The sequence below is a fragment of the Equus asinus genome, chromosome 7, assembly GCF_041296235.1.
Source record: "Equus asinus isolate D_3611 breed Donkey chromosome 7, EquAss-T2T_v2, whole genome shotgun sequence".
Classification (NCBI taxonomy): Eukaryota; Metazoa; Chordata; class Mammalia; order Perissodactyla; family Equidae; genus Equus; species Equus asinus.
This window is the reverse complement of record NC_091796.1, coordinates 98,296,625-98,318,859: the sequence shown is the minus strand read 5'-3', so window position 1 is coordinate 98,318,859 and position 22,235 is coordinate 98,296,625. Positions and strand designations below refer to the sequence as shown.

The window sequence follows — 22,235 nt, the reverse complement described above, 5'->3', positions numbered from 1 at the left end:
CTTTGAAACACTGACTTCTGGGAAACAAATACACATTTTTGACAAGAGGCCAGATGATCGAGCATTAGCAGCTCATCATCTCTCAGTTGGCTCATCTACCAGAAGGCAAGCCAGGGGCCCGAGGCTGTTCTCTGGGAAGCAGAGCTCCCACTGTGTGCAGGGCACTGTGACCCTACTGTGCGTCAAGGTGTGGGGAGAGAAATCCCAGGGCCAGGACACAAGGGACACGATTTCCGCTCCCGCCCCTGGTATCTCCGGGTGTTCTGGTAGGCAAGCTTTAACCATGTCTGATTCATCATATGTGACCAGGTTGGGGACTCAGGACAGTTAAATAAATGAGATAAAATTTGTATCCATAGTGTATTAGCTATCCATTGATGCATAACAAATCACCCCCAAAATTTAACAGCTTTAAACAGCAATAAGCATTTTTTTTTTCTTACACAGTTTTCATGGGTCAGGAATTCGGGATCAGCTTAACTGATTGGGTCTGACTCAGGATCTCTCATGAGGCTGCAGTGAAGATGAGGGTTGGCAGCCATTTTGGAATATGAGGCAGAAGGTGTATGCTGAGGAAGACAGAGCAAAAACAGAGAAGGAGGCTGGGTCACCGACGCTATGGAGTTTCACACCAGCCTGGACTGAGTACTCTCGTCTTCTACATGAGTGAGAAATAAAATCCCATCCTATTTAAGGCACTGTTCTTTGGCATTCTTCTAGAGGAAGATTTCAACAGGTAGAAATAAGGGAGGAGCATCGGGCGGGAGTGACTGTGTAAGTTAAGGCCTGGTGGTAGGACCCCACCTGCCTCTTGAGATAGTGATGAGGGAAAAATGAATGACCGCCCAGGAGAGCCTAGGTGCCCACTGCTGAGGGAGGGGTGCTGACAGTCGCTAATCCTCCCTGTTTGTCTTTGGCCCCCAGGGCGAGGCATGTGTCTTATACTTCCTTGCAGAGTGTGCCTGGCAAAAAGATGTTCCGTGACCCGAACCCCTTGGGAGTGAGGCCGTGATTTCTCTCTACTCACTTCTCCCTTTTGGGGCTCTTTACTTCCTCTGAGAATCAAGCGTGCTGTCCTCAAGGCTTCTTCCTCGTGAGAAAAACCAGGGTGGTTCCTTTAAAGCCATGGGTGGAGACAGGCCCCTTGGTCTGAGGGGGAATCTGACCCAGCGCCAGCCTGGGCTTCTGTGTCATCGCGGGTGAGACTCCCCGGAAAGGTGCGCCCTCAGCAGCAGGCTCCTGGGACCCCAGGTTCAAACACTCCCAAACGTGGACTCATCTCCTTCAAGACCTGCTCTGGGGCAGGCTGGGCGCTAGGCGACGGATGCTCTGGCTGCTTTGGAACCACATGCTACAGTTCTGTCTCGGCTCCACTCTCACCCGCTGTGTGACCTTGGGCAAGTTTCTTCACCTCTCTGGTCCCAGGTTGTCTCTTCTGGAAGACAGGTGGAAGCATCTGATCTCACAGCTGCTTGTGAAGATTCTATGCAAGGTGCCGACAGCATCTGTTGAGCAGGAGGCTTGTGGAAAACCTCAGTTTCCCTTTCTTAACTAATTTTTTGTTTTTTATTTTTTTCTTTACTGATATTTGTAAGAGTAGAACAGATGCCCAGCTCCGTGGCTCTGCAGTGCCTTCCACGCCAAGCCCTGCCCCTGACAGGGGTGCCAAGAGGTGTGTTTGGGGGCGTTTGGGTTCGATTCAGCTGCCTTAAGTAATGCTACCTTGGAGAAGGTGATGTCGAGGACCAGAAAGGAGGGCGTGGTGTCCCTGTCCCCGTCCCCCAGGGTCTCGTCCACGGAAGGCTCAGGTGCTGACATCGCGGGGTGTGGTCCTCACAGGGATCCCGGCTGAGGGCAGGGCCACTGCATGATGTGTGGGACCCAGTGGAGAGTGAAAATGCGCAACCCCTGCTCAGAAAGTGTTGTGGATTTCAAGACGACAGCAGACAGTAGACCAAGCACAGGACCTTCTCAGTGTGGGACCCTCTGAGCACGGGCTCTGCATTCGCACAGCTCACATGCCCATGAACCTGGCCTGGCCTGGGGTGACCAGCCATCTGAGGCTGCCTCGGCCTGGGGGTTGCCCAGGACATGGGACTTGCAGTGCCACCCGGCTTGGTCCCTGCACCCTCCCTGGCTCAGCCTCACAGGGAGCCTCGCTGGCCCTCGGACCCCTCCGCCCCTGCCACATCCAGGTCCCTGGCCCGGGGCCCAGGTCAGCCCCGGCTTGAGGTCAGCAGCCCCATGGGAGGTGCTCTGGGCCCTCATATCTCCACGTGCCTGGCCACGCTGCCCGCCCGTGGCCCGCTGGCCACCCCGCAGGCTCTGATGGCCACGCACAACACCTCCTCCCAGAGGCCCCAAGGGCGGAGTGCGGTAAGTGCTAAAGCAAAAATTATTCATGATCCTCGTTAAAGAACGAGGCAGACTGTATTCAAGGAGGGTCAACGCGATGGGCTTGGGGCCACTGCCAGGGGGCCTTGCAGTGCGGGAGAGATTGGGCTCAAATTCAAATACAAGGAAAAGGGGAATTTATATCTGAAGAGCCGGGTCAGGGTCAGTGGATGGGGGTCAATCACCAAGAGGAAGCCTCGGGCAGGCCTCAGAAGGATTCTGGCCAAACCAATCTAGCGGGATTCTCACTGAAGGCAAGCCAGGTGGTCAGACGTCATCCGGGGTCGGTGGAGGACGAGGACCCCGATCAGACATCGTGGGTGACCAGTATGGAGGATGAGGGATTCAGGCCACACTGACTTAGCGGGATGCTTGCTAAAACTGGACAATGCAGAGACAGACACGGCAGTCCGGAAGTCAGGGCCTCGTTGAGAAGAGAGTTTGGAGGAGCTGGACTAAGGCTGGGTCAGAGAGACTGTCACAAAGGCCCTCGGCTCTCTCTGCCCCCACAGCTGTGAGCTCATGTTCTCTCCCTCCCAGGGCCGAGATCCCCAGCAAGGCAGTGAGACGGTCCCGCCCCAGCTCCCTCTCCCACTCTTTCTCTCTCTTTTCCTCCCCAGGCCCCAGGAACTGAGTCTCAAGGCGGGCAGGTCAGCTTCCACTGTGGGAGAAACTTCAGCCGCTCCCACAGGCTTGGTTCTTGCTGTGCTAACTGAACCCTGAAAATCCTCTCCACTCCCAAGCCCATGTGCATCCTCCGAGAGGTCAAGCGCCACTCTCCCCTTCTCCCCAGGACATGAGCCTCCTGGAGAGACAGCAGTGAGGGAACGAGAGTGCAGTCTTGGGTGGAGCGGTTCATCGTCAGTCGCACGGTGCCCGTGTTTCGCTGTCTTTCCTGGGTGTCTGCTAAACTGGAGGCCCTGGCTGAGGCAGCAGCATCCGGCATCTCACACCATGGGCTCAACGACCCCGTGCAGTAGGTTTTAGGATCCTGGTTTTGCGGGGGGGGGCAGGTCTCGGAGACACTAAGTCCCTTAGCCAACGTCCCACAGGCTTTCCAGACCCCAGCTGGCTCCTCCCTCCAGCTTCCCCGTGGGAAATTTGGGAGCCTTCCTCTCCTCCGCTTTCTCCTTTCTCTCCATAATCGGTTCCCAGATTCTGTGGGTGACAGCACCTAGCCACGAGCCAACAGGTCGCTCAGTGAACATGGAGCACCCGCGCTTCGCCAATCTCTCCTCTCTGAAAGAGTCCTCAGCTTCTGAAGGATCTAGGGGAGAATGCCTCCTGCCTTTTCCTACTTTCAGAGGCTGCCAGAACTCCTTGGCTCATGGCCCCACATCACTCTGACCTCCGCCTCCATCATCACACCCCCTTCTCTCTCGGACTCTCCTGCATCCCTCTTCTGAGGACCTTATGAATACATAAAGCCCGGCAAGGTAATCCAGGATCCTCTCCCATCTCAGGATCCTTAACTCGATCACATTTGCACAGTCCCCTTTGCCTTGTAAGGTGACATATTCACAGGGTTCTGGGGATGAGGACGTGGACTTCTTTAGGGGCCATTATTCTGCCTCCCACCGTCCCCACGGATTTTCCAGCTTGAGCTACTTGGAAATATTTGAACATCTTCATGTCTCCCTTGACTGCCAGGATGATTGGGGGCCCTTCTTTGGACTTTAGCTTCCTTTTCTTTTTTTTTTTTAAAGAGTAGCACCTGAGCTAACAACTGTTGCCAATCTTTTTTTTTTCCCCCTGCTTTTTCTCCCCAAATCCCCCAGTATATAGTTGTATATTTTAGTTGTGGGTCCTTCTGATTGTGGCATGTGGGACGCCACCTCAACGTGGCCTGATGAGCAGTGCCATGTCCGCCTCCAGGATCCGAACCAGCGAAACCGTGGGCTGCCGAAGCAGAGTGCACTCCCAGAAATTGGGGGCACCTTGAAGTGTCGGAGGTAGGCCTTCCATCTCTGCAACCAGTTGGCTTGATGCCTGGTACAGAGTAGGCCTCCAATACACATTTGTTGAATGAATCAGTGAGTGACAAAATACTTGTGTTCTTTCTTGCTTCAAGGCCCATCTGAGAGAGAGAGGTGAAACATCCCCCAAGTTGGTGCCTTTCTATGGCTGGTAGGGGCCATGGGTGAGTATCTTTCTGCTCCAGCCATCATGGCCCCACTGGGAGCATTTGCCTGGTCCATGCCACAGGTGCCTAGCTGGTCTCCCCGCCTCCACTTTCCACGACCATCAACCATTGTCGTCTCCATTTCAAATTGAGGCTGTTCTAGAAAATTCCAAATGCATAATTACCAAATAATAATAAAAGCAATCTTACAAATAAAAGATAAAAAACAGAGGTGATTCCTCTTGGTCTGGAGGTCCAGGAAGCCCTTGAAGGAAGAAGTGTGGGCCCTCTTCTGCAGGACAAGGGGTGGGGAAGCGGTTTCAAGTAGAGGAAACACGATGGACAGAGTCACGCAAGATGAAGATGGAGATGACGATGGTCGATGGTCGTGGAGGGTCTGGAATGGCCCATTCAGGCAACTGGGAGTCACTGAATGTTCCAAGCAGGAGAGCGGTGAATCAGATTCCTGCTTTGGAGGATCCCTCTGGCTGCTGAGCAGAGGCTGGATGAGAAGAGAGGGAGGGTGGAGGCAGGGAGACCAGCTAGGCACCTGTGGCATGGACCAGGCAAATGCTCCCAGTGGGGCCATGATGGCTGGAGCAGAAAGGGAGGAAAGGAGAGGAACGATCATCGTGTCAAGCATGAGGGGTGGTGGGAGAGCTGACACATTGCAGCTGATGACTGGCGAGATGGCGGTACTACAGAAAAGGGGCAGAGCACGAAGGCAACTGGAGGTGGGAGGATGAGTTTGACGTTTTTTGTCCTAACATTTTATTACGAAAATCTTCAGACATGTAGAAAAGTTGAAAAACCCATGCAGTGAATACCCATATGCCCGCCATCTCCATTCTACCATTACCGTTTCCCCAAGCTTGCTTTATCACACGTCTAGCCATGCCCACCCATCCATCTTACGTTTTCAACGCATTTCAGAGTAAGATACAGACATCAGTACCCTTGACCCCTAACCCCTTTAGCCTGCATATCATTACCCAGAGTTCCATATTTGCTTAAGATTCTTTTTTTCTTCCTACTGATAATCTCAGCATTTCTTTCTGTATAAGTTGTTCTCTTTTACTCCATCCACCTGTTGATGGACATTTGTGTTGTTTTGAGTTTTTGGCTATTATGAACAAAGCTGCTGTGATCATCTGCCCACTTAAAAAAACTGGGTTATTTTTGATCACGCCCTTGGGAGGCTGAAGAGTCCAACAGGAGGTGAGAAGTGAGGGTGTGGGGCTCTGGAGGGACTGAGAACCTTGGGCTGGCAGTACCACTTTGGGGGAGGGTGGTGGCGGTGCTCACCATGGCTGTGTCTGGGTTCCTCATCTTGGCTGCACACTGGAATCACATGGGAGCTCGTAAAATCCTGATGCCCAGGCCAGCTTGCTCACCTCTCGGGTAGAGCCTGGGCAGCTGTGGGTTTTAAAGCTCCTGAGAGGACTCGAACGGGCAGCCAGGGTTGGGAACCACAGAGGAAGAACAAGGCTCCAGGATGGAATGTGGGTCAACACTTTCAATTAAAGAGCGGGTGGAGGAGAAGCCAGGGGAAGAGATGGAGAAATAAAGAAGTGGAGAACCAGAGGAGTGAGTTTGTTTATCAGGGAGGACAAATCCATAGTATTAAACCTGCAGAATGACTGAGGAGAAGAAGAGCCCAAGGGTATCGTGGTCGGATGACACATTCAGGGCAGAGGGTGGGATGTGAGACCTCGGAGGCAGTCTGCGGTCGTGCAGTCTGTCTCGGAAGAGAGCTTATCGATGGGGATGGAGGGAGGTTAGAATCAACTCCTCCTCTATGCGTTTCCTGGTGGACATCAGCTGGCAGAGGTGGGCGGCAGAAGCCAGAGGAAGGCTGCTTCTCAAACCAGTGGACCATCAGACCATCTGCACCAGGACAACGGCGAACCTGGAACTGCCTGGAGCACCTTTCAGAAAACATCAAAACTGAGCTGATAGAGCCTGAGCTGTGAAACTGACTAGGGGATGAGCTCCCGGGTGAGGACCCATTCAGCCAAACAGCGGCTACCTCGTCTGGTCTGGGCAGCCCCAGGCAGTGGAAGGAGCCGTGGCTTCTAAGGCTGGCTCTCACAGCGAGTAGCCCAGAGACCCTATGCACAGCACGTGTGCTCTCTGTGCCTCATTTTCCCCATCTGTGAAACGGGGACAAAATCCACCCTGTGTTTCACCGGCTTTGTAATCCAGGAAGCACCAGATGGACTGAGGGACACTGAGAGGCTCAGAACCAAGAGAACGCGGCTGCAGGCCCCACAAAGCTTATGGTTCTGGGCTTACCAAGACAGAGTGCTTCACACCTTGTGGATTGACTTTAAACAGGAAAGAGTTAAAACGAAAGGGTTTCTGACTAACTCTCATTTAAGTATGACTTATCTAAAGTAGAACCTGTGGGAAAGATTTTTAAAAAATATTTTTAGGGGCCGGCCCCATGGCTGAGTGGTTGAGTTCCCACGCTCCGCTTCGGCGGCCCAGGGTTTCACCGGCCCAGGGTTTCACCAGTTGAGAGCCTGGGCGTGGACCCAGCACCGCTCATCAGGCCATGCTGAGGCAGCGTTCCACATGCCACACCTAGTAGGACCCACAACTAAAAATATGCAACTATGTACCGGGGGGGGGGGGGGGTGGTTTTGGGGAGAAGGAGGAAAAAATAAAATCTTCAAAAAAATATATTTAAAAAATTTTAATTCATTGTGGACTGATATTTTTATAAGCACAATAAAAAAATCACTAGAAAAATGCAATGAGAAAATATAGTCAGATATTAAATTAGTCACACATTGCCATAAATGTTTATATTCTTGTTGCACATAACAATTCATGAGCCAGACCACACTGTGAGTAGGACTGACCTATGTCCTCACTACTCAGAGGGGACCAGCAGCATTGGCATAACCTAGGAACTTGCTAGAAATGTGGCATCTTTGCCCCATCTCATTCCTGCTGAACCAGCCTCTGCTTTTGAACAAGTTGCCCAGGTGATTCATGAGCAGGTTAAAGTTCCTGGTGGCACCTGAGGCAGCTGGGACTCAGGAAACTTGCAGAACGAAGGAATTAACGAGAACCTCTCCATGTAATCTCAGTCTATCATGACACCAGAGCTGAGGGCGTGACCTTATTCCCAAGGAGCTGGACCAGCCGCATAATTTGCAGGGCCCAGTGCAAAAACAAAAATGTGGGGCCCCCTTTTCAGAAAATTATTAAGAATTCCAAGATGGTGACAACGAACCCCGGGGCCTTTCTGAGTGTGAGGCCCTGTCTGACGGCACAGCTCCCACACCCATAACGCTGGCCTTGCTGATGAGGTAGAACAGCGTTGGGACGGTCTGGATTCATTTATCCTAGCCAAGTTATGAGATTTCTGCTTTGTTTTATTCATTACCAATCATTATAATGAAAAACCTCCAACCCTCATCCTTTTTGAAGTTTATTTTTTCTCAATATGCAAACTGAAATGGTTTCAAATGGCTGTTATTCCAGTGTAAAGAATTCTCTGCAAAAAATACAAATATGTGTCTATTAAAACATGAGTGGGAGCTCCACATGGGAAGGACAGCTTGTGCTCATTTATTTCATTGACAGTGTACAGATTTCGACATATTGCATTACAATACTGACCGCTAGATTTCTTATAAAGATTCAGTTCATATTTACTCTAGATTTTCTTTACAATAAAAATAAACTTACGCCAGTGTTTAGGAACCAATAATATCAATTCATTCAAATTTAATGACAGTTTTATTAAACTAAGAATCTCATATCACAGCGCATTCACAGTGCATGAGGTCACAGTTATTGAAAAAATAAATAGCGGGATAAATATATTTATTATTTACAACTTTTCAACTCTTTGCTCCCACTTTGCCTGTTAGGGAGAATGAACAAAGATGGCGGCATTCAGCCCAGCGTGCAAGAAACGCCTTGTGGGGAACTCAAGGGATGGGTAACAGCCCCTGAAGTTCTTGGTCTTGGTTGTTTTTAAGGGGGTTCTTTCTGGACACAAGAGGCCTCTGATTCTATCTACTTGCTACTTCGTAGGTCATGGCTGGGCCCCAAGAAGACCCCATGAGGACCGCACGGCCCTGCAGCAACTGCGCCCAGTCTGCCACTTGGGCATCCAGGATGTGACTTCCCTCTCCTCGCTTGGCCCTTTCCTTGGCAGCTCCTGCCTCTGCCCACGGGCTGGGCCCCATCTGGCTGGCAGCCCTCTTTCCTCTCTAGGTAATCAATGCTCTCTTTGTGTTCAGACACCCAACAGCTACTCCCGTCTGGTGGCTGCTGGACAGGAGACACAGGCAGGGGCACCCTGCCAGGAAGAGTGTGCTCTGAATGACACAGAGCCTCCCAGATTAGAAGCCCCCTGAGGAGGGTCCCCAAGAGCGAGCCACAGAGGCTGAGCCACAGCTCTGTCCACTGGGTCCCCAAATATCTTTGGTCCAAGCCGCGTGGAGGAAGCTCCGGGAAGTGTTCCACAGCTCAGAGGGGCACCTCTGTGGGTGGGAGCAGGGACGCCCAGTGACTAGAAAAAAAGCCACTATGACATTTGATTTGGAAAAACAGAACTGCCTTGCTCACACCCCAGGCATTTTCAGGAGGAGGAGAGGCCTCGCTCCTTCCATTGAAAGGGGACCGTGCGTCTGTGTGGACGCTCGGGAATTCCTGCACTGGGAATTCTGGACGGGGAGCCGGAAGGGCTCTGTTATCTGGGACCCTTCCTTTATGTACAAAGGCTGATCGTATCAAACCACGAAGCCAGGAGCCAAAAGCTGCACGTTCCCTCTTGAGAGCTTTAAAAAAACTGTTTTCCAGTGGTGGAGTGGGGAGGGTACATACTTTCTCCAGGAGTAAGGGTTTTATTGGCTGTGACCATGGAAAAGTCCCAACCAACATGTTGCATAAAAGGCAATTGTTTGAATTCTGGCAACAGTGGGAATAGGTGTGGATTATGCCCCGTGTGTCATCAGCTTTTAACCATGGAGCAGCCCATCGCAGACCCATAAACCTAACAGATAGAAAAGCCACACAGCCAGGGGCTTGACGTTCATATAGGTACAGGGCATTTCTGACTCTCAGAGCCACTTGCCATCAGCTGCAGCTCTGTACCGGGGTGTTCAGGTGGCGAGCCTTTTCCTGAACTAGAAGAGAGGATGCTGTCAGCCTCTGCTACAAGGCGCGCGGCCGATACACGACCTCGCCCACTGGATGCTGACACTGTAAGCGGCGATGAAAACCCTTAGAAACATTCAGGTAAATGACACAAAGCGCGGCCACCAGCCCAAGGCAGTGTGAGAGGACTTAGCAGAGATGAATGCAACCAAGGAGCCATTTGTCATAAGAAAGTTAGAACTTTTAAAATCCCCATAAAATAATCAAAGCTCTAATACCACCCAGCTGGCATCCCAGTTGTGATGGAAAAAATAGCTCCCCTGGGTGGCAGAGTGGGAGAAAATGGCCTCTGCTCCCGATTTTATGCGGGTCCCCGTTTCCTGGAGGTCGGGCAGCACTGGGATGGGCCGATAGTCCTCTGTTGGCTACTAGGCCAGAAGCTAAGCACTAAACTAGTGTCCCAATTTCATTTTTCTTATTAAGAAGCAAATACAACGACCTGAATGCCTTTGAAAACTCTGCAGCCCCACAGACTGTGCCCTTTGGGGAACGTTCTTTGCAGCACAGCAAAGGGGCCCTGCACAAGCCACACTGGTAAGAGGCCAGGCTCGAAGTGAGCAAAAAAATCTGTGTGCCAGCCATGTCCTCTGCCTTGTGGGATGGACCCATGGAAAGATCCTCGTGTTCCACCACCCACATGACTGACACAGTGGAGAAGATTTACCCAGGGCTGGAGGGGCCCCTTGTCCACGCTTTGAGAAGGCCCAGAGGGAGTCTTCACGCTTGAGGGGCTCCTATGATCAGCTGCAGAGACCAGAACAGCCAGGGAGCAAGTGCTCACACCTGGCAGGGGCGCCAGATGCTCTGGGTGAATCCACACAGACAGGGCAGGGGCCAGGGAGGTAGCACTTTGGGTCCAGGGGTAGGAGGGGGGATGACAGACTTTCTGCCACCCAAGAGCTGCCCAGAGAGCATTTTCAGAAATTTCTGGAAGTTTCTATGGGCACAATGGGGCGACCAAGCTGCCAAGATGTGGACCATCTCAGATGCCCTGGAGGTACCGGCTAACTGCCCCAAAAGGGGAAATACACACGGAAATCGTGTTCAGAGCGCATTAGAGGGACCTGGGAAGATTTAAATCACGGCACGTGGCAATAATCTCCTGAAGGTTTTCACCCTAATGAGCAAGTTCCCTGTTTATTCGAGCAAGAAGCATTTGCTGTGAGCCTGTCACATACGCAGTACAGACTACAAAGGAAGGAAAGATGGGGACAGGAGAGAGGAGGCAGGTCCGTCCCTGGTGCCCACTCAGTGTCAGGGCTGATGGGAGGGCCATGGCCCCGTGGGAAAACCGAGCTCACCAAGGAGGGTCTCTGCATCTCTCCTCCGGCTTCCAGGGGAAAGTGCTACCCTGTTCCAGCACTTAACCCCACCAGCCCATTTCACACCTGGGGAAGGAGGGCAGGAACTGACCCTCCCCCACTCCATCTCACCTGTCCACCCCCACCTGAAGGAGAGGCAGGGGCCCCAGGACCCAGGGAGGAGAAAGGCCAGGGGGAAAGAGGGGTGTCCGGCAAGGAGGCCACACACACGCTGCCCACATCCCCAGCCTTCGCGGGGAGCCCCGTGTTCCTGAGTGCCGGGCCCCTGAGGATGCTGTAAGGATCGCAAGGCCCCATCAAGAGGGAAGAGCCCGAAGTTTCTTCCCTTGGGACCTAGACCATGGGCAGCCCAGGAGGCGGGTCTCTGGGTGGGGTCTGCAGGACTGCCCTGGAGCAATGCCTCACCTGGTTCAACCTGGCTCCGGCAGGGCGATGCCTTATCAGCCGCTTGGGTCACTAAAGGCAGGGGATTGACAGGCAGAAGCAAGGAACAGCCCCGACAGGTGGTAATGAGCCGGTGAAATGCACAAGGGCTGGGAGGTATGCGCACACAGGCGAGCAGCACAGAGGTGAGCAGATCGTGGGTGACAGGAAGGGAGGGTAGGACGGCTGACCTGCCACGGTGCCCTTAACCATTAGTCTCACACTGCAGCTGACCCAGAACCTTCCTCCAGGGCCAGCTTCTCGGAGACCATACCTTTCACCCTGACCAAGCTTGAGCTAGCAAGGGCAGATCCCAAACCAGAGCTCCACAGGAACCACCTGCGTCTGTTCCTACAGACATTCTCTGTCGGAGTGCAACGGCTCATTTCTCCTTTCTGCCCCCAATTAGAAGAGCTAAGTGTATAGACTTTTTAATTGCTTATTTTTGAAGCGGAGTAATTACCCCATGCTAATTAGCTTCAGGAATAAAATAAAGGAAGCAACTCTGCGTGGTGATAAAAAGCATTCCTTTAAAAGGAAGGCCTAATTAATCAAGCAATTCTTTAAACTTGTGATGTAAAAATATTTAGGGAAAAGGACAATCTTTCACCTACAGTGTATATAGAGTTTCCTAGACACAATAAATGCATAGATCTTTAAGAAAGTGACATTGGCACATTAAAGTCAAAAGAGAAGTAGCCAGGAGGAATGCTGTATACAATAAGAAAATTATTTTTCAGTCTCAAACTGCAATTGCTGTATACTTTATAATCTCAGGTGGATTCTGCTGAGGAAGAGGCGGATAATCAGGATGTGTTCTCTGAAAGCTGCACCAGGATTCAGAGATGTGAACACCAGCGAGGACACTGTCAGGGGCCATGTGGCCGGTGCCTTGCAGGTAAAAATAGTTTTTGGTTTTATCAGGAAAAAATAAGGACACTGGATAGGGAGAGAGAAAAGGATATGAACTGGGACACCCTAAGTAAATATTCGATGAAGTTTTAACTCAGACAATAAGAAGCAACCACAAGGACAAAGATACACCCCCACTCCCGCCCCCCGAGGATGGCTGAGCCAGGAAGGGTGAAAATATCCAGCTTGGCTCCTGCTCTGTTACTTACTGGCCATTGACCTAGAGTTACCCGACTTCTCCAAGACTAAATTTTCTGTTAAACGGGGAGAATAATCCCTATTGACGTCTCAGGGCAGTTTTGAGAATCAAGGTAGAAACAGAAGCACTTTGAAACCTGGATGGGTCCATAGGATGGGAGGGACCAGGCCAGCTACGCTAAGAGGGCAGTCGGTCCCCAGGGCTCTGAACCCGCTTGCATCTAAAATTGATACTGATGAACCTACAGGCCCCCTGGCCTCCCACAGAGCTAATTTCTTAGGAAAATCACCACTGTCCTCCACTTGAAGACCACTGAGCCCAAGATCTAAGTAGAGAAATAAGAAGAGAAGCCTTGGTGTGGTACAGCTACGAACACTGATGCAGACCCACAACAGAAGCCTGCGGACTGAGTTCCAGCCCATCTTAGAATCATGCTAACCTAAGGACACAAGCCTGCACACTTCCTCCTCCTGAAATCCAGGAGGCCCTCCAGAGCACAGCCACAAACTCCACCTCGCGTCACAACCTGTGTGTCTCAGGAAGGAATCCACGATTGGACTTAAACTCATTGCCAAGGACCGATTATTGTCCAATCACTAAAAGCCTCCTTTCCTCGCCCCCTCACGGGTAGTTCCCAAACAGTCTTCCGTGCAAAATATCCCAATATTAAAAGTGCATCAAATCTGATAGACTTCTGCAATAGAAACATTAAAAAAATAAAAAAAAACCCTCTATATAAAATTAATTGTGCTCTTTTCAGAAACCACGAAGGGTTTGTGTTCGTAAATCTTTTTAATATATATTTGAGAGCTATGAAGCAGTCGAAAATTGCTTAATATTTTTCTATTTTTGAATCAGCCTCCCATCCTTGGCCTTTCAAGTGTAGCAAGCTCTAAGGTTCAAGAAACTTCATTCTAAAAATTCCAAGGGATGGTTTTCATACTTGCCTCCGGCTAAGCAGAGAGCAATCTGTTGTTTTTCAGGAAATCTCTCTTCTTGTCATTAACCATTACGTCTGGCACCCTCGCTACAGTTCAGCAGGCTAGGAAATCTGTTGGGCCCATAAACAATTAGGTCTTTGAACAGGTCGGCTTTGAGAGTAGAGCAATAACAGAGAAATGACAAACCCAGACTGTCAGTGCGTTGCATCGCACGGAAGGTCTGGAATGTACGGCTGTAAACTACAATCTTCACTGTGTCTCTGACTTAGCACCCGTTCAGACGTCAGTCTTGCTCTTTGCTATCTTCCAGACCAAACGTCTTAGTGTCAGTGCAACACGATACCCACAGGATTCATTTTCCATAAGCGCTACCTTTTTGGTCCCCATCCTTTTGTACGGAATGATCTTTTTCAAGTATGATGATTTATATGACATTTTATTTTTAATATTTCATTGCTCCTTCTCTGAATGCAGCCATAAAACTGCTAAGAATATTCACTCACTTTCTCTCTTCTGCTGTGAAACACTGTTTCCATTCTTCCAATTTTTCCAGAAAAAGGGGTGGAATGTCTGCTGTCACGGCCCCAAACCAACCGGCTGAGGCTTTGCCCCCTCCAAACCGTGAGTGCTTCCCGCAGAAGTCGGAGCCTCTGAGCACATGCTGGGTAAGGAACCCATACCCCCGGTCCAGAGGGGACACTTGAGAACAACAGTCCTATTTTGCACTTGTCCCAGGAGGCCTCACGTTCACCGACCGCCTCATTTCCGAGGCTGCCGTGCAAGAGAAGGACAAACTGAACAGAGAAGTCCTCCTGACTACAGTGTCGAGGGACGGATGTGACACACGCCACATCCCTGTGGCTGGCAGCTCAGAGGTCTGTGAAGCTGCTCAGATAGCGGCCCCCAGAACTTGCCTTGGGGGGCAGAACTCCAAGGAGGAGGAGGACGCCCAGCAGCCTGGCCCGCGACCAGACAAAGCCCACGATGGCTCTTCCTTCCAGTGTATGAAACAACAGACCGTGGCTGCCGAGGCAGGACAGACTCGTGGTGGAGGAAGGGGAGAGAAGGGGGGCCCCAGCGCCGGAGTGTCCAGAACGGCTCCCGGGGGGCAGCGGCTCAGCTTTAGTCGTCTTCTCGGCACATCGGCAAGTTGACGAAGGTGAAGACGTTAAACTCGATCATTATGGAGAAGCACAAGAAGATGACGTAGAGAACCAGCACGTAGATCCCCAGCTTCCGGTCCAGCCTCCATTTGTTCAGATGGATGCCGAGGACCTGGAAGGACAGAGTGCGAAGACTGGGCTTGGGGGCAGAGAAGTACAAAAGGCATTTTTACCGGAAAACTAGGCACCAATGATGAACCCCAGAACTTTCTCCAAAATGTGGATACGAGCAGAACGTCACTGCCTGGTATATCCTCGGTCTGATCAGAATGAGCCCTGCTGCAGGCTTTAGACTTGTCTGATGAAAGGGCAAGTCTAAAGCCCGTCTCTGGGCAGGCACGCCACTTCCTGGGGACGCATGTGTCCTCCTGGCCCAACCCAGGCATCGAGGTCCTCCCTGCCCACACCTTCTCTAGGGACAACCAGGGCCTGTTGCTGGGCGCTCCCTTTGTTTCAGACCTTGGCATCCTCAGCCCTCTTCAGCAAAACTTCCGAGACTCCTATTGGCCGGCGGTCCAGGAAACTTCAGCTTGGGCCACCTGTCCCTGTTCATATGTGGGTGTGTCTGGGGAGATAGGGGTGCAGCACACCCTCTTTCTACAGTCTTTCTAGGCTCACCCGTGCTGCCCTCACGGCCTTCCTTGTCCCGCCTGAATCGAGGCTTCCTAAGGGGTGGATCATAGTTACTTCACCAGAGCAACATCAGGCGTCCTATACAGACAGACCAACCCGGCTTCCAATCCCAGCTTTGCCATTTGCTAACCCTGTGACCTGGGGCAAGGTACTTAACCCCCAAGACTTGATTTCTTCTGCAGATCGAGAATGGTAGCACCAGGTGATTGTAAGGGGTGAACACACGTGCAGAAGTAAAGTGTTTAGCACAGTTCTGGGCCCACGGTGTAAGGAGACCTCAGTACGACCACGTGCCAGCCCTGAGCCCGACCGTCAGGCCCCCATCCGTCAGCTCACTTGGGCTGGGGGAGGATCTCTCTCCTCCTGGCACCAGCGAGAGGAGACTGGACGAGCAGCGAGAACAGAGGAAATATAATCTGCCTCCTCTGATGACTTCCTAGCCACTGAGGGAGCAGTATCGTGCTGGCTGCCAACCTTCTTGGCACAAATTGTGGCAAGGGGTATCTGCATTTCTATCTTTCCCCAGCTTTATCCCTCACTGCCAGGGGAGAGTGCAAGGGGTGTGACCCGGCAGAATCTGATGAAATGAAACACGCACGAGGCCTCTATTTTGAAATTGTGCAAACTCACGGTGAGAGCGACGGAGCCCAGCAACAGCACCACGGAGTAGACCAGACCCCGGCTGTTGATCTTCACCTGGAGAAACGAACACACGGGCCCTGAATCTCTGGGCTACGCGGGGCCCGTCCATTCTGAGCGCCCAGGGTGCTCTCGTTTATTCCCTCCCTCATCTGGAACGCAGGGGCAAGTGTTCACGGTGACCACGTGGCCGTGGAGGGTCAGCCAACTGTGGATTCAAGCATTGACTCTGCTTGTCTGAGGAGCTGGACCAGGAGCGGACGCACGGGCAGGCCGCTGGGCTGAGACACGGGGTGGAGGCACCGACGAGTGCTCCCTCCTGCGGGCACCCCTCAGCCTGCTCTGATAGCATGCACAGAGAGTGGGCGCCCGGTGCCAAGGAGAAGGGGGAAGCATGTGCCCTGGGGCCCTCGGGTGGAACAGGGGCAATGCCACTATCATTCCCCAGATGTGCCCCACGTCCGGCTCACTTACTAAAGAGGCGAGAGGAGCTTACCGTGGATCCACAGTTAATAACCATGGTCTGCAGGCCCCACGGTATCCCGAGTCCTACCAGGATGTCAAACACGTTGCTTCCTATGGTGTTGGAGACCGCCATGTCACCAAGGCCTGCAGGGGACAATCGACACGTGTCATTCATCAAGAGCAGGTCACTGGAAACCACTGTTCTTTCCCATGGCTGCTGTATTAGAGCTGTTCCTTAGCAAGGAGTTCCTTCTTCATGGACCCCACATTCCAAACCCTTTTCATGAGCTCTAAATCCACTCCCTTCAGGAAGCTCACAGGGCCTGTTACGGGTTTCACAGTGGCCCCCAAGATTCCCATGCTGGAGTCCTAACCCCCAAGACCTCAGGATGTGACCTTATTTGGCAACAGTCTTTACAGGGATTATCAAGTTACCGTGAGGTCATGAGGGTGGGCCCCAATCCAATGTGGCTGGTGTCCCTATAAAGAGAGGCAACTTGGATGCAGCAGAGAGGGAACATGAAGATGGCCATCTACAAGCCAAGGAGAGAGGCCTGGAACAGTCTCCCTCACGGCCCTCAGGAGCCCACTCTGCCAACACCTTGATCTTGGACTTCCAGCCTCCAGCGCTGCGAGACAATGCCTGTCGTTTCCACCTCCTGGTTTGTGGGACTCTCCTAAGGCAGCCTGAGGAAGCTAACGCAGGGCCCCGCGCTCTTTCTCCTCCAGGTTCATCAGCTGATGTTTCTCTGCGGACCCACTATGTGCTTTGCCTCATTTAATCCTCCTGGTTATTCTGGGAGGGAGGGGTCATCCTCATGTGACTGATGATGAAACTGAGGCGTGAGATACACCCACAGCCACACACTTTGTGAGCGGTCCAGGTCCTTCAAAGAAAGCCACGATGCGTACGTGTGGCCCAGGTGACGGCACCGTGACCTTGACACAGATGACACGGCATCGGGTCTTACGCCCTGGCAGCTTCGGAAGGGTGAACTCTTTTCCCCCAACCAGACTAGAAGCATCTTAGAGGCCAGGAGCCGTGCCATCATCCCCCCTTTCCTGCCCAACTGTCCACTATCACGCTAGCCACACAATCTGGGGAACTTAATAACTGGAGGGGTATTAAAAGTTAGAAAACAAACTTTTACAACTAAGACTCATGCTGGCTGACATCTGTTCTAACCTGGCCGCCTTGCCCCAATTCAACACGACGGTCGTAATCTGGCACACACAAAAAACGTGTGTGGAATGAGCAAGCCTGAAACTCGAGCGCCTCTAACTGTAAAATCGCTTTGGTCGCTCAGAAGCTCACAGCGACTCAGACCAGCAACAGACGACTGACGCACCTCCGCTTGACCACTCGCCCGCTGGTGGGAGCCGGGTCACCTACACGCCCGCCCTGTTGCTGTCATCTGCTGACCGCCAGGACATAGGGCTCCCTCAAGGGCCTCACACTCTCCCTCCCTGCCTGCCCCAGGCACTATTCCGAGTGCCTTCACAATCCCGGAAGTCCTTTTAGGGGCGGCATTGGAACTTCCGGTCTCTCAGTCTCTCATAAAACACAGGAACGTGCAGCAACTGCTCTGGACCAGCGAGTCGCCCTGGCGAGGAGGCAGAGGATGACTGAGTTTCGGAAGAGACGGTTGAGCACTTCTCGGGTTTGGCAGACTTCCTGTTCTGCACAGGCGCTGCCCTTGAAGGACTCTCATGGCAGCACGTCTCAAACTTTAAGAGCACGTGACTCGCTTGCTAAAAGCAGATTCCTATTCAGTGGGGCTGGGGGGGGGGCACCTGAGAGTCTGCATCTCTCACAAGCTCCCTGTCAAGTGGATGCTGCCAGCCTGGACCACACACTTGGAGCTGCAAGCCTCTAGAGAGCCTGGGATGCAGTACTTTTGCGCTGGAGCCCGCCGCATGGCTCCCGCTCTGTGCGGGGGACTCTGAACAGAGGTTTGTGTGTCCTTGGCCATAAACTGTCTGTGCTTTAACCATGTCTGCTGGACCCTCTGTCAATCACATCAGTGTGGCTGTCCATCCATTTCTGTGCTCCTTCATTCCTGAGATGATGTCCTCCCTCAAAAGCCCCACCTGTCCCTTGTTCCTACAGATCCCCTTTTTTGACCTCACTGGGAATCCCCCCTCAAGCCCTTAACCTTCTAGCATCACAACACCCCTCCCCCCACAACCCCACCAGCCTGGACTCCAGGGCCAGTTGTTTACATGGCACATTCTCTTGCCCCCTTGACGTTCCATAGTGGCCACCCAGCCAACCCCAGCTCTGGGTGAACTTGTCATCTCTCATCTGTGTGTCGCTGGAGCTGGTATGACTGAATCCCAACCAAGTCCAAGTCACTGAACATCCGCCAGGCTGTCGGTGCTCACTGGCTTTCCTTTTACTCACTGTGCTGGGTTGAACAGTTAAAATTAATAAAGGAAACCTGAACTAAAATCGGAGTCAGGAAGGCCTGTAGAGGGAGCTCTCGAGCCCTACCACTCATCATCAAGCACCCCAACCGGGAAGACGTCAGTGACAGCATCAGTTAATCACAGAGTCAGTTACAGATCCCAACAGGAAGAGACACACCTTGCAGCCCCAAACAGGATGTGCAATTACTTTATGGAGGAAGGCAGATTTGCTTCCTGCCCAGCAACAAGCCCAGCCAATGGACACACTGCAGCTCAGCCAATGAGAAGCTGTCATTGTTGAACTTTTACTTTCCTCCAATGAACTTTCATTTTTTTCCTTGCGGGGGACTTCCTTTCCTTGCCCCACTCTCTTTACTATAAAAGCTTTCCATGTTGTGTAATTCCTCGGACTTTCTCTGCTTGCTAGATGAGATGCTGCCTGATTTATGAATCGTTTAATAAAGCCAATTAGATGTTCAAATTTACTCAGTGGAACTTTGTTTTTTAACAATAGTGCCCCCCTCCAACTCACGTCCATCGGGACTCTGTGAATGTGACCTATTTGCAAATAGGGTCTTTGCAGATATAATCGAATTAAAATGAGGTCCTACTGAATTAGGGTGGGCCCTAATCCAATGACTGTGTCCTTATAAGAAGAGGGAAGTTTGGGCACAGACACACACAAAGGGAGGGACACCACATGAAGAGGTAGGCAGAGGCTAGAGTGACACAGCCACAAACCAAGGAACGCCGAGGATTCCTGGCGGCCACCAGAAGCTAGGAGAGAGGCAAGGAAGGAGTCTTCCCAAGCACCTTCAGAGGGAGCATGGTCCTGCCCACGCCTTGACTGTGGACTTCTAGCCTCCAGAACCGAGAGATAACCCACTTCTGTTGGTTTAAGTCACCCAGTTGTGGAACTTTTGTTATGACGGCCCCAGGAAACGAATATTCACCTCAAAGCTCACTTGATTAAATTCTGTTACCCTCAGCTGTTGTCCTGACTGTCCCCATTCGTTGCAAGGCTCCAGCCTACTGCCAAACATGCTCCCACCCTCCCCTTCCCCTCAGTTCATGTCTTCTCAGCACCGAGGGACCACCCAAGCAACCCTTTCTCCTATCTTGGAGGAATAAAATGACCTTTCCCTCTTTCCAAGCCAACTTTCTCTGGGCGCTTCTCTCTGTCCTGTCTCCTCTGAGATTTCCATTATTCGCCCATCCTGCTCCCCATACTTTTTCAAACTTTCATCTCTGGAGCAAGATCTGTCGAAGCCCAAGCTGGGATGCTCTCACCAGCAGAAAAGGGGCAGTGAATAAAGGCTGGCTCTTCACAGCTCTTTTTTTCTGCCATCAAAGAGCGTACAGGTACTCCTCACCTCGCTTAACCCATGGCACCTAGTAAGCCCCTAGGAAAACCCACCAGCAAATCAAAGCATTAGACAAGGCTTCTAGAACTTGAAGAAGAACAGGACAAAGCTGGAGGTACAGGATCTCCCCACTTTGCCTTCCTGGGACCAGAACATTTCTTGTTTCTACCTCATTTGCTCTAAGAAGTCTGGGCCTCAGCTCCGTCTGATCTCACGTTGATGATTTCAGAACAAGTTCATTTTTAGACAACCCCATGTAAGTAAATGCTTCTAGAGGTCTGGAGGAGTTTATCTGGGTAGTAGTCTCTCCATGAATGGAATCTAATACACGATGCTTTCTAGACGTCACAGTTTCCTCCACAGAAGGACTTAACAACTACGGGTCATAAAAGCCACGAACTTGGGCAGGGGCAAGGGGGCCCCGCGGTGACGCTGATGGCTGAGGCTGAGGCCATGATGGTGGGGGCTGAGGCACGACCTGTACCTTGTCTCGCCACGATTAAGCTGGCCATGCAGTCTGGAACGCTCGTGCCTGCTGCCAGGAAAGTAATGCCCATGATGACGTCAGGGATCCCAAGCGTGTACCCAATAATGGTCACCTGTAGAAGAGCGGGGAACGTGAACTCACAGAGGTGCACCCTGGAAACTGCTTACCCTGAGTGCTTCCAACTTGAACCCAGTCCTGCTGGAACCAATAGAAAAATCGAGACCATGGTTTTATTTTAAAAACATCTTTTGAGTGTTCTTATTTCCTGGTTACATGAGTGATACGCATTTTAAAAGGTTTAGAAAAGTAAAAGGAAAATAAAAATTACCTATCATTTCTCACGACTCACAGACACCCACTATTGCCACTTCTCGTCAGCCAGCGGTTCTCAAACTCGGGCACGTAGATGCAGGCGGGCTGGTTAGATGCAGACTCCAGGCCCCACCCCGAGTTTCTGATTCAGGAGGTCTGGGGTGAAGCCCAAGAATCTGCATTCCTAACAAGTTCCCAGGTGGCTAGGGCCCTGAGGCTGCTGGCCTGGGAACCACCTATGAAAACTATTGCTTTAGAATACATCCTTGACCTTCCTTTTGGCGTGCGCATCAGAAAACAATGAAATCAGATTGTACCATCAACATATATCTTGCAACTGTCTCATGTAATAACACACTGTGAATATCTTTCCATCTCAAATACTCATTGTCAACAGTATTTTCAGCTGATGCATAGATTGCGTTGCACGGCTGTAAAGCTTTGGCCAATCTCTCACTGGTGAACACTGAGGTTTCTTTCTTTGCTCTTACAACAGCACTGCATAGAAGTAACATTTATCGAACACTTCCTGTGCACCAGGCGTCCCACTTTCACAATCTCACATACTCTATGTGTCACCACCCACTGAGGAGGAAAGTACTATTCTTATGCGCATTTTACGCCTAGAGATACCGAGGGTCAGAGAGGTTCAGTAACACCGCCCGTGGGCATGAAGCTGGAGAGCAGTGGAGCAGGGATCCCGGGCCAGATCTTTCTCTACAGACTAGGCTCCTACCTTGCCATCAGGCTGTTGTGTGTGTACATCTTGGGGGTCTCATTTCACTGCCTCTTTAGGGTAAGTTTCAAGAAATAGGACTGTTGGGTCGAAGGATATGCAGGCTCTTAGGGACCCTGACACACAGTCACATTCTCCTTTAATAAACGTCTGACACTTGAGAGACGGTTGGGGCCCTGAGCAGCAGCCAGATGGAAAGCCCTAGAAGATTTGGACAACCCCATTCAAAACACCCGCTAGTTCTGACTTGCCTTCCCATCTAGAAAATGGGAAGAATGGCCCCTCCCAGGGTTGTTCACATCTCAGCCGATGGCTCTGATCTCAGCAAACGGTTGAGTGACTTAAGACAAGCTGGTCTGCTTCTCTGAGTCTCAGCTCCCTCATCCGGATAATGGGCTTGTTAACGAGGATTAAGTGAGAAAACGTGAGGTGACAGCGCCTGGCCCGTGCAAGATGTATGTTTTCCTTCTCTTTCAATCACTCGTCTTGCAATCTCTGGGGGCAGAGAAAAAGACGGCGACCAGATTCACAGG

At 51.6% G+C, this 22,235-nt stretch overlaps 1 protein-coding gene across 5 annotated transcripts in view; it reads right to left on the bottom strand.

Moving 5' to 3' along the window:
* Positions 1–7,953: 7,953 nt before the first annotated feature.
* Positions 7,954–22,235, bottom strand: part of SLC24A4 (solute carrier family 24 member 4) — a 156,657-nt gene continuing 142,375 nt past the window's right edge. For 4 of the 5 annotated variants that reach the window (XM_014832090.3, XM_014832091.3, XM_070514213.1 and 1 more), the window contains 4 exons: positions 20,652–20,766; positions 16,426–16,538; positions 15,921–15,986; positions 13,330–14,769 (listed from right to left, as the gene is read on the bottom strand). In XM_014832090.3, the coding sequence (XP_014687576.2) occupies positions 14,617–14,769; positions 15,921–15,986; positions 16,426–16,538; positions 20,652–20,766 (447 nt within the window). In that variant the 3' untranslated portion in view covers positions 13,330–14,616. Of the gene's footprint in view, positions 14,770–15,920; positions 15,987–16,425; positions 16,539–20,651; positions 20,767–22,235 lie in introns of all 5 variants that reach the window. The other variant, XM_044774235.2, reaches the window with a different exon arrangement.